The sequence below is a fragment of the Tupaia chinensis genome, unplaced genomic scaffold (genome assembly GCF_000334495.1).
Source record: "Tupaia chinensis unplaced genomic scaffold, TupChi_1.0 Scaffold140356_1, whole genome shotgun sequence".
In the NCBI taxonomy this organism is placed as follows: domain Eukaryota; kingdom Metazoa; phylum Chordata; class Mammalia; order Scandentia; family Tupaiidae; genus Tupaia; species Tupaia belangeri.
This window is the reverse complement of record NW_006200233.1, coordinates 459083-470854: the sequence shown is the minus strand read 5'-3', so window position 1 is coordinate 470854 and position 11772 is coordinate 459083. Positions and strand designations below refer to the sequence as shown.

The window sequence follows — 11772 nt, the reverse complement described above, 5'->3', positions numbered from 1 at the left end:
AAAGAAAGAAAGAAAGAAAGAAAGAAAGAAAGAAAGAAAGAAAGAAAGAAAGAAAGAAAAGAGAGAGAGCAAGCCCGAAGCACGCACCCCGAGGCTGCCTGTGGCCTTGCGCGCTCCCGTCAGCCTCTCCTCGCAAGGACCACTCTCAGCAGTCCCTCCCACCAGGCTGGGAGCCAGCCCTCTGCTGGCCTGGGCTGTGCCTCAGCAGCATTTGGAGGGGCCAGGCCCGCAGGGGCAAGCAAGGCCGGCGGGCTCCCACCTGTCCTCCCCACGGCTTTCAGCAGCTGACCATGACACCCCGGGCAGGGCCTTCCCCCAGAGCCTTGAGGGCTCATCCCCACTGGGACTGCTGGCCTCCAGAACTGTAGGATTGCCATGCTTTCAGCCACCAAGCTGTGGCGGTGACAGACAAGGGCGGTGGCCTGTGAGGGCAACTCCGGGAGGCTCCTTCGGGGTCTCCTTCAAGGCCTGAAGTTGGTAAGGCTGGGGGGGCAGCCCACTCATGGTGCAAGGGTTGAGTGTCAGGTCGGAAGATGCAGGTAGGACACAGACCCAGGAGTCAGGAGCCGTGGAGAAGCGGGGCTGGACCGACCCGGAAAAGAGCAGGGGGGCAAGTACTAGCTGGCCGCAGTCCGCGAGTCGCTGAGCAAAGCCCACCCGGCCGGACCGACCTCCTGGAAGTAGCAGCAGGTGTCCGGGGGCCTGGCCGGCCAGCATGCGTGTCATTGCACCTGCCCGGTGACACCGCGAGTGGGTGTGGCCGCCCTTGCTTTGCTGCGGAGGCCAGCTCGAGCTGTTCGAGGGCTCAGAGCACTCGCCCACGAAGTGGCTTGGTGCAGCTCGCACTCCGTCCCGGAGCCCTGCCCTCCCTTCCACATCCCGCCGTTTCCCTTCCAGGACAAGGCCTTGTTGACTGAATGCTTGTATGCACAGTTCAAAGCAGAAAAACACGGGGACATCTTTTGAGGTACTCACTTTATCAGGGAAAACTTGAAAATGAAGTTAAAGATTAAGCAGCAAAGACAAACCGCAGCTGCCACTCTGAGAGCGTGGGCCAGAGCGGGCGTCCCAGCTGCCACGTGGCTCCTATTTACCCCTGTCAAGCCCCGGGGACTTATTTGAAAGGGACGAAAGAATGAAAACCACCTCTTTGTGCAAGCTAGCTTTATAGCCGAGGGCCCCAATGCGGGGTTCATGGTGAAGGTAAGTGCTGGCCTTCCCTTGGGTAGGCCGATGGCTGTGGGCTGTCAGGGACTCAGGAGAGGGAGGGGCGGTTCCAGGGTGAAGGAAAGCGTCAGGGGTGTTCTCCATGTGGGAAGGCGCCTGATCACAAAGCAAAGACGTTCCAGAAAAGGTGACGGATTCAACCAGGAGCCCAGAGCAAGGCTCCAGGGGCCAGAGGTGGCGGGGACCCCTTGGCAGATGGCACTTCTCCAAGGACCGTGGGTACTGGTGGGGTCACCCTGGGCTTGGACTGGCTTCAGTGTGGACTGAAGTGTCGGGTCGGCACCCATCCAGGTTTGGAGCCGACTGCGAGTCCTTTTAGGATGGCATGCGTGTTCAAAACGCCTCTCCAGAAAAGGAGAGCGCGACCACCTTGGGAGTGGGACCGACACAGAGTGTGGACCTGCAGTGGTCACTGGTCTGCAGCCCTCGCCATGTGGCCACGGCAAGGCCCCGAGAGGCATGGCTGGTCCTGTCAGCGCCGCGGCAGGAGCCAGGGAGGGAGAGACCTGCACAGCCAGCATCCTGCTCCCCTGGCCCGGAGCCCGAGCTCTGGCTGGGCGGAAGCCCTCCGAGGGCGCTGCCGGGCTGGGGGGTCCCCCGGGTGGCCTCCGCATTACACCTGGGCTGTGCTGAGTCCTGCCTTCCGGAATCGCCTCCCTCTGGGGCACTGCAGCTTCTTTTTGCTTCATTAAATCCACACACGAAGTCACAGAGTGACACAGGGACATAGAGCCAGCTTGCTCAGAGCAACGAGCCCTCGGAAGGGGGCAGTGGGGACGGGGCTCAGCCTACCCACTCCAGGGGCTGCTTCTCCCGGGCTCTCTGAGCTCGAGTCAGGGCCCAGCCCTCCCCACGCCCTCTGGGATTCTAGGCCGGAGAACACTCTTTGAAAAGGGGTTTAAAGCCGATTGAGCCACCCGTCAGAAACTCTTGCTTAGAAGTGCATTTTCTTTTCTGTGAGTCTGCACTCACAGATCCGAAGGCCAAAGTGCCAGACGTGTGACTGCTCGTCCCTGTCCTTGCCACCTCGGTGACACTTGTCCAGGGTATAAGATCTCCCATCTACTGGGCTGTCGGGAAGGCAGGCCCCCCTCAGCATAGAAAACAGACAGAACACATCGCGGCATCCCGAACACACGGCGTGTCCAATTGGGCTGCCCAGCGAGCAGTCCCGCCAAGGCCGAGGGCCCCTCTCCTCCAGCGTGATCACAGCCCCAGGCTCAGAAACCTGCCGGGCTCCTCAGTGGGAGGGCACGGCCAGCTGGGTCCCTGCGTCCCGCGGAGCTGGACGCTCATGCCCCTTGACCTACGTGTAACGTTTGCTCTGAGTAAACTCGGGACCGGCTGCAGAGCTGATGCAAGACAGGCTGGAAGTGAGGGACTCGGAGAGAGGGGACTGTCACCTGGAGAGGGCGCCCAGGCCGGGCCGCGGCTCCCGCACAGCAGGGCTGTCTACAGCGCTGGTTCAAGTTCAGACGCGACCCGCTGTTCGTCACGTTATTGCCTAAGCGGGGCTTTCCTTCAGCCCACTCTGCTCTTCCTGTGTCTGCTCGAACTGGGACAGTAGGACACCGTTTTTGTGAAGCATCACGCCTGAGTGACTGCACGCCCGAGGGTGGCCCTGAGGGCTCTGTCATGTCGGCACGCCGGAGGGTGGCAGGGAGGCTCTGTCATGTCAGCACGTCCCGAGGGTGGCAGTGAGGGCTCTGTCATGTCAGCATGCCCCGAGGGTGGCCATGAAGGCTCTGTCATGTCGGCATGCAGACCCCATAGCCTGGCACCCCTGTGATCATTTCAGAAGGAGTTCCCAGGACTGTGTCACAGAAAGGCCTAGGTTTAGAATGGAAGGTGGTCTAATTTCTGTTTGTCTTGTACCAAGAAAACAGTAAAATTAACGACTGAAATTAGACATAGAGACACAATTCAAAGTAGCACCTGAATTCGTGAAAACCATCGAAGGCTTTTCAGTTAGGCAGCCAGAGAACGGGGAGAAGAGATCTCTGGGTCTCCTTCGGCCTGGAGTTCAGTGTCGTAAGAGTCATCGAGAGTGAGTGGTTGAGCTTTGTGTAGCAATGAGGCCTCACTCCTGTGTGTGTACAGCTAACACGTGGGCAGAAGCGAAGTCGAGGTAGCTTACACAACCAGAGAACTCAAATAGAAAACCAGTCCAACTCTGGGTTTGCACCCAGGTGGATTCTGCTGGGATCGGAGTGTAGACGGTAAGCTGACCCCCTGCTGCCACCCAGATCTCGGCAACACTGGGGCTTCCCACACACAGCCACAGCCAGCACCTGGCCCAGTGTTGACCTTGGCCAGTGGGACACTTGGCCCTTGGCCACTGGGCCTCCATTAGGGTCACTGCCATAAAAAAAGAATTTCGAAACTCAAATGGGGTGACATTATTTACCGAATTCTAGAGGTGCTGGCAGGCAGAAAACACTCCATGCCATGCTGGAAAGGCCTGAGATAACCTAGACACTCAACCTCTTCTGGGTGTAAAATGAGTCTCTTCTAAGTATTAAACAAATCATTTGGCGGAACCGCAGATGGCATAATGGTTATGTTGCTGGACTTCCATGTAGTCAACTGCGGCTCAAGTCCTGGACCTGGCAGCTAAAAACTCACGCCAGGCACATGTGCACACATGCCCAAAATCCTGCGAGGAGACTGGAGGAGAAGGGATTGCTTTCTGTCTCTTTGTCTCTGTCTCTCCAGCAAACACACGTGCCCTAAAACAAAAATCTCTCTTGAAAAAAAAAAGAAAGAAAGAAATTTGGTAAATACGGAAACTCATGAAGAATGAAGTGGCCACCCCGTCCTGGAGCCCAGGAACAACCGCTGCTGGCTGTCCTGTGAACCGGCTCCTTCTCAGTTCGCGGACGAGCAGGGAACGTCCTGCTCTGCACACGGAGCGCCTGCGTCCCCGGCCACTGCTAGGTTCGCAGCGTCCTTTCACCGGAATCCGTCAGAGCCTCGACCCCCACCCCGGCCTCGTCGTTAGCACGCTTGTCTCCAGTATGGGCTGTCTGGAATGCTGCGAAGACATCGTCCTGAGAAACTTCATCCGCATCTTTCCTTACGGTCCGCTCTAAGACCACAGACCATGGACCCCTTTAAGGATGTGGATACGTCTTTTATATTTCACGCAGAAAGAGTACAAAGTTTGAATGACGGGGCGTAAAGGCGACGCGTGCATTTCTGAAGCTCTGGGAAAGCTGGGGTTTGGCGAAGAATGCGATACTCTCAGGATGGGACTTGTTCAAGGGAGATGCGGGCATGTGCCCGAACAGGAGCGTCTGTAGCTCAAACGTGTACCCCCGACGCCGCGGGGTCTCTGCCTGTCAGAGGAGCTGGCCTTACTTGCAGCGGAAGTCAAAAGCCCACGCTCAGTGTGACTTCCCAGGTAACGGGAGACCGGTCAGCCCAGGGACGTCCGGCCTGCGCAGCGAACTCAGCTCACCGGTGGAGCCCAGGAAGCGTTCACAGCACCACCCTTCACGCCCAAGGAGACGCCTGGGCCTGTGTGGCCGTGCAGGGTGGAGGGAGGCGCTCTGGGACCTTCCTCTCGAGCACCAGCTCCGGTTTACCATCTTGTCCCGTGACCTGTGATGCGCCTTGCAGCTCCTTACAGCCGCCCGGCCTCGGGGCTCGGCAGAGTGCCTGCGATTGCTCACTGGATCTCCAGGGCTCCGCTCAGGAGGAGCCTGGTGGTTGCCACCAGATGAGGAGAGGGTGGTCGGGGACAGCAGGGCCCCACGCCTCCTACTCTCGGGCCAGCAGAAGCAGGAAGCACACGGGCGGCGTGGGTCGACCCTCATGGGGGCTGAGAGGAGCGACGACGTTAAATTGCGTGTCACGTTCTCTCCACAGATCAAAGACCATCGTCATCGAAGAGATCTGGGGCAGGCGGAGTCTCAGTCACAGGGCCTGGGCCCTTTCCCAGAGAGGCCACATGGAGGAGAAGCCCGCCCCCAGGAAAGGTACCTGCTCCCTCTGCGCCCCTGCTCCCTCCTCCCTCTGACCAGGGCAGGGAGGCCCTGTCCCAGTCCGCGTGGGCGCAGCTCCACCCTGTCCCTGGGCGGCCTTGTCCTTGGGGAGCCGCAGGGCTAGCCAGCAGACAGTAAGCCCGGTGGCCGCTGAGTCCCGGGATCCGTGGAGCGGAGTGAGGTATTTAGTCCAGTTGGGACGCCCACTCCCCAAGGTAGAGAGGGAAAGCGAAAAAGCTCCCCGGGGAGTAGCCATGCCACAGTCCTTCTGCATTCTCCTCTGGGGGTCCTGGGCATCCACACATGTCCGGTGTGATTTTCAAGTCACCGACCGGGTCCAGGACTTGAAGTTGACCATGTGGGACCCAGCCACCCTAGCCTTCATGCCACCTGCTGGCCCAAGTCCTTCTGTTTGTTTGTCTCCTTGAGGGAGGGAGGGAGAGAGCGTCCCAGCCAGGGAGGCCTCCCAGATGGACCTGCCAGGTGTCCTGTTTTACCACTGCACCACCCTCCAGCCCCCAGAACGGGTTTTGAAAAAGTCATTGCGAGGAAATCCCAAATACAGATGTGCCCCTGCTGTAACGTCCGTACCAAGACACCTCCCAGACACGGAGGCGGCCCTCCTGCAGACAGCCCACCCCTACCTGACCTGGCTCTCAGAGACGGCCCCTCCCAGTAGATTTTGTGTGGGCTTCACAGGCTCCCTCTCTTTCTCTTCTGTCTCCATTTTCCAAATACACCGAGAAACCGCCTTTCATTGCCATGGGACATTCCGTACTAGACATTGTTCTACTTCACAGAGGGTTTAAATGCGTTGCCTTTGAAATGCGTTGGCCAGCCTTCCAGCACCATTTTAAGGTATAAACTTAGTTAAAAACAAAACAAAACAAAACACACACACACACACACACACACACGAAAAACAGTTGTTTCTTGGGACCAGCAGTTAGCATAATGGCTATGTCACTGGACTCCCATATAGTTGACAGTGGTTCAAGTCCTGGACCTGGTGTCTTAAACTCACGCCAGGCGCGTGTGCATGCACATCCAAGATCCCGAGAGGAGAATGGAGGAGAAGGGATTGTGATGTGGCCATCTCCCCTGGGGGTGATTTCTCATTTTCTGTCTGTCTGTCTGTGTCTCTGTCTTTCGGGTGAGCACACATACTCCATAGCAAAAACCTCTCCAAAAAAATAAAATAATAGTTATTTTTTTAAAAGAACCTAACATATGTGAAGGCGGAGCCTAGCAACAAAAAACCTTCTGGGGACGTCACTCTGAGCCATGAGGTGCTCCTTCCCAGTACGACTCCAGAGGCCACAGAGACGGCTCCGCAGCGTGCACGGCCTCGCACACACGCAGCTCCGCATGTGCAAACCTCCAGCTCCGTGGGAGCGGCCGTGCCTTAGCCGGGACGGACCACGGACTTGCAGCCCGGAGACATGGGTTTCGTGACGGGCCCTGGCCCTGCCGTCCCTGCTCGCTGCAGCTGGGGCAGTGCGACACGGAGGTCCGTCCTTGGGGCCTTCATTTACTTCTTTTCTGCCTCCCACGTCTCTGAAGGAAGGCGTTCGGAATCAATGCTTTCCTTTCCTCTTTTTATCAGGTTTTTCCCATAGAGCACATGCACTCACCAGAGAGAGACAGAGAGAGGGAAAGTGAGAGATAACCCCCAGGCAGGGATGCACCCAATCACATTCTCCTCCCACCACTTTGGGCATGCAGGCAACTGTGCCCAGAGTGATTTTCAAGTCCGGGACTTGAACCATGCTTGGCCCTGTGGGAATCCAACATCCCAACCACCATGCCACCCACCAGCTCCTCAGAATAAATCATTATGTTAAGTAAATATTTGCTTGACTTAATTGTAAGACCCCAGATGCGCTTTCTTGAAGCCAACCAAGAACAGGACAGAGAATGGTCACCTCATGACTTTGTAAGAAAGGACAGTGGGGCTGGTGCCACCCTCAGAGCCTTTCGGACACCCTGTGGGAGAACGGAAAGCCGCCGCCAGGGGCTCACTGCACACCTCTGCACTGCAGGCCCAGAGTTCTGCTCCTTGCGCTATGGGCTGGCCCTCGTCATGCACTTCTCGAATTTCACCTTGATCACCCAGCGCGTGAGCCTCAGCATCGCCATCGTCACCATGGTGAACAGCACCCGGCCGCGCGGCCTGGCCAATGCCTCTGACGCGCCCCTGGCCGACACCTTCAGCAACCTCAGCTGGCCCACCTGGGAACGCGAGGCCAGGGTGAGTGTGAGAGAGCGGCTTTCGTTGACACGACACTCCCAACCTGAAGGCAGGCTTGGGTCTTCGTTCCGCAGTATGCGGAAGTGGGAGTTTCCACGACGAACTAAAATGCAGGAGGTTACTTCTTCTTCGAGACACGGCTCACCTCCGTGGCAACAATAATCATCCACTGAAACTATTAGAATGAGGGGGGGCCGTAGGGATAGGATGTGAAAATTACAAAAGGGAACCACCAGAGATCTGGGTGTGGCGAAGAAAAGCTAGTTGGTGAGTGGGGCCAGCAGCTGGTTTGCTGGACTCCCATGTAGTTGACCGTGGGTAAAGTCCCAGACCGACTGCTTAAAACTCACTCCAGGCGCGTGTGTGTGCATGCCTCAAATCCTGAGAAGAGACTGGAGGAGAGGGGATTGCGTGTGGCCATCCCCCCAGGGGGTGATTTCCCGCTTTCTGTCTCTCTGTCTCTCTAGCGAGTTCATACGCCCTATTGCAAAATCTCTCTAAAAAAGCTAACTAGTTGGTGTCCATGCCCTTCTGGGTTACCTGACCTACTGGGGTCTCTGCACCTTTCACCGTTTGGAAACTGCGTTCTCTGCCAGTTCTGTGAAATGACTGGGAATGCGAGTTACTTTTCTGTGGCTTTGCAGAGGAAGCTTGTCCGTGCCACGGCAAGGAATACTCCCCTCCTCCCTCCCCAGGGGAAGACGCCCACTGTCCTTCCACTTGACATTTATTTCAGCACTGCCCCCTTCTCGTGTATCTGCGAACTCGCCTTCCAACCAGTCGTAACCTCTCACTGAGCGCCCGTGAGTCAGTGAGTTAAATAAAATCTTTGTCAAAATGTTTGTTAACATGTGTACGAGAATCACGAATATGCCCCTTCTTATTTTTTAAATTAAAAAGTCCTTTAAGCTGCTATGTCCTGCCCGTCTCTGACGTCAGCCCTGTAATTCATAGTTCATGGTTTATCACAGCGAGCCCAGCTCCTGTACCGACCTCTGCACTCGGGGCTCCCTCCCGTCACGCGCAGAAGCCCGAAGTGCTCAGAAGTCCCGGACACCTTGACATAGCCACACATGCCATCTCTCTCCACACGCCGCACTTCTCAAAATCCGGTCCCTGGGGCCGGCAGGTGGCATGGTGGTTAAGGCTCTGGTCTGGTCTCCCATATGGCCTACTGTGGTTTGAGTCCCAGACTAACACTCACGCTGGGCACATGGGCGTGCGTGCAATCCCAGGAGAAGATTAGAGGAGAAGGGATTGTGGCATGACCACCACCCAGGTGTGAGTTCTCACTGCCCCTCTCCCTGCCTCTCTCACCGCCTCTCTTTGGTGAGCGCACATGCCCTGTAGCAAAAGCCTTAAAAAAAATAAGGTCCCACTGTTTGTATAACTGCTATTCACAGCCCAGGGCAAGTTTCTGCCCTAAGCCGCAGTCCTGACCCTTTGGTACCATCTCAAATGCAAGTCCACTCGCCGTCTCCCTGCTGCGAATAAGCTTCTCTTACTGCTTTGTCCGACTGTAGACGTCCTTCAGGGAGCGGCGATCGGGCTTCCTTCTAGAACCCCCGGGCAGCTCTCTCTGCTCCAAGCCCGCACTTCACTCACGTTCATCCTCAGACCTTAGCTGGAACAGGAATCGCTGCTCGTGTTGCTTGTTCCAAGTGGGTGCCTGTCCGCTCTGCTGCAGGCGCCACCTCCCTAACCAGCTGCCGACAATCGTACACTGAGTTACAGCAGAAGGCTGTGCTCCATTCATAGCGCGAGTTCAGGACCTTAGCTCAGCAGGGCAAACCGTCACTCCCGAACTTTTCGTTCCAGCTGAGACAGATTTGGGTAAGAGTTCGGTTAAGTTGTGCTTTCCCCATCCTTTGAAATGAGAATCGGTAGGCTTGACAACTTTGGCGAGTGGCAAAATAGCCAGAGGAAGCTTCCCCGGGTGCAATCGCTCCTGACGGCTTTTCCCATCTCCTTCCTATGGTTCATTCATGGAATCATTTTCTTTATCTCTTTTCTGCATTTCCTGTTTTTCTCTCCAAAGAGAAGCACATTAGTGGAATGATTAGTGTCTGTTTGGAAAAGGTGGAATGTTTAAATGAGGAAAAAATGGAGAAAAACGGAAATAGTATTTTCTAGCGTGGCCTTGGCAACGCCAAGTAACTGGCCGTGAGGTAAACGTTCATGAAATGACGTCCTAAGCAAGACTTTTGTTTCTGCTGTTTCCAGGCCTCTGTGTATCAGTGGAGCCCAGAGACCCAGGGTCTCATCTTCAGTGCCATCAACTACGGGATCTTACTGACGCTGATCCCCAGTGGGTACTTAGCGGGGATATTTGGAGCAAAACACATGCTGGGGGCTGGGCTGCTCATCTCCTCCCTCCTCACTCTCTTCACGCCACTGGCTGCTGACTTCGGAGTGGTCCTGGTCATCGCGATCCGCACAGTCCAGGGCATGGCCCAGGTACCCAGACGCTGTCTCGTTCTGAGTGGGACACGGGTTCTCACAGTCTAGAAGATAAAAGCCTTAATGATTTTCATTTCAGGGAATGGCATGGACGGGTCAATTTACAATTTGGGCAAAATGGGCTCCCCCACTGGAGCGGAGCAAGCTCACCAGCATTGCAGGCTCAGGTAAGGCTGCGCGCACGGGTCACAGCATTGCAACCTGCTCCGTCCTGTCTGCCTGTCCTTCTCGGAGTCAGATGGCCTGGAGGAGAGAGGGAAAATGCCCCTGAAAAAAATGAAAAGTATTGGACGGTTACATAATAAATAGAAAAGATACCCGTGCCGTAAAGACACTGAGGCTCAAAGGAGAGAGATGGTGAGCCAGGGCTGTAGAAAGCCTCAGCGTACGGAGCTGAGAGTCTAAGAATTGCACACATGGGGAAAGAGCAAGTGAACCGTGTGAACACCGCCGTGGCAAACTCACTGAGGTGGGACTTGGGACCACCAGAGCTCCGAGCAGTGCAGAGAAAGCAGGGTGGAAAGCAGAGCCCCGAGACTGCGACGCCCTGAGCTCTATGCTGTGCTAGCTGATCCCACAGTGCTCCTGGGGAGCCACGTGAGACTCGCCCTGTTCAGAGAGGGGAGTCGAGGCGCTCAGGGTGAGGTCGGTTGCCGAGTACAGGCAGCCAGCAGTGCCAGGACCGGCCTCTGAGCTCCGGAGTGCAGATCGCTCACAGGCCAGGTGGCCTCTTCATGGCATCTGACCCTACACAGGAGTCCATAGCTTATCATGGCTGCCCCCAGGCACAGTCCTGGGAGCGTACACTCGAGGAGGAGAACTTCTCACTCCCAGGTCCCACATGGCCACACCTGCGGACGTTTGCTGCAGCAGCAGTGCCCTGCTTTGGAGTTTGGGCATTGGAGCTGGCGCCCCTCCACGCCCACGGCTCCCAGCAGTCTCTCCTCTGCATGTTCCGCTCGACCTTACCTCCCGGCAGAGGCCGGTCGTGTCTCTGCAGCAGGCACGAGGCACGTGCTCCCCTGTGTGGGAGCTGTCGAGCTCCTGGATAGCTGAGAGCCCTGCCGCCTGGACCCGCCTGCTCGCCACTCAATCCCTCTGCCAGTACGGCCTCCACGCTCCGGCCTCCGCTCCGCCAGCTCTGCCCTGGATGTTCTCCCCCCGCCTCCCCTTGCCGCATCCCATCTAAAATCCCGCCTGGCTCCCGTGAGCACCCCCGCGTCTGAGTCAGTACAGGTCTGCAGCACACGGTAGTGGGATTCAACTCAGTCTGCACAGCCGTTCCCAAATTGCGGAATAGGAGCCATTCGTGGGTTATGAAAACAAGTTGGTGAGTCAGGGTCGGGTTTTAAAAAATGAGAATGAACAGACTAGAACAGAGACTAGCGGCGTGCACTGCACGTGGTCAAGATGAGGGTCACGTCACGGCACTGCGTGGGCGGGGCGTGCTTGTGTGCTGTGGATGTGTGTGGTGCTGCAATGCAAAGTGCGTTTCCCGTGGTCTCTGTACGGTTGTGCAAACGCGCACCCCGGGGCCTTCACTGCACTCTGCGGCAATGCGCTTCCTTCCCGTTTTTCTCTCCAGCCGGGCCACACTCGGCAGAAGGCAGGGCCGTGTCTTGGTCATTTCCGTCCCACTCCAACCTCTCCAGGCCTCCCGTTGCAGGGTAACAGCACGATAGAAAATGCCGGTGGGCGGGTGCAGGGCTTGGGTGTCGAGGAGCATGGAAGCCAGTGCGCCCGCCGCTCCCTGACCCTCCCCACATCACAGGCTTCCCGGGGCCTTTGCGAGCAGGAGAGACTCGTCACCCAGGAGTTCCGCGCCTGCCCCTCGCTGCCGGGCAGCCG

The 11772-nt window shown here is 56.9% G+C and overlaps 1 protein-coding gene across 1 annotated transcript in view; it reads left to right on the top strand.

Moving 5' to 3' along the window:
* The first annotated feature begins 1023 nt into the window (after positions 1–1023).
* The window catches only part of SLC17A2 (solute carrier family 17 member 2), a 15764-nt gene continuing 5015 nt past the window's right edge, over positions 1024–11772 (top strand). Inside the window, exons 1-5 of the mRNA XM_006162641.3 lie at positions 1024–1203; positions 5098–5207; positions 7256–7464; positions 9688–9921; positions 10004–10091. Coding sequence (XP_006162703.1) covers positions 5180–5207; positions 7256–7464; positions 9688–9921; positions 10004–10091 — 559 coding nt within the window. The 5' untranslated portion in view covers positions 1024–1203; positions 5098–5179. The remainder of the gene's footprint in view (positions 1204–5097; positions 5208–7255; positions 7465–9687; positions 9922–10003; positions 10092–11772) is intronic.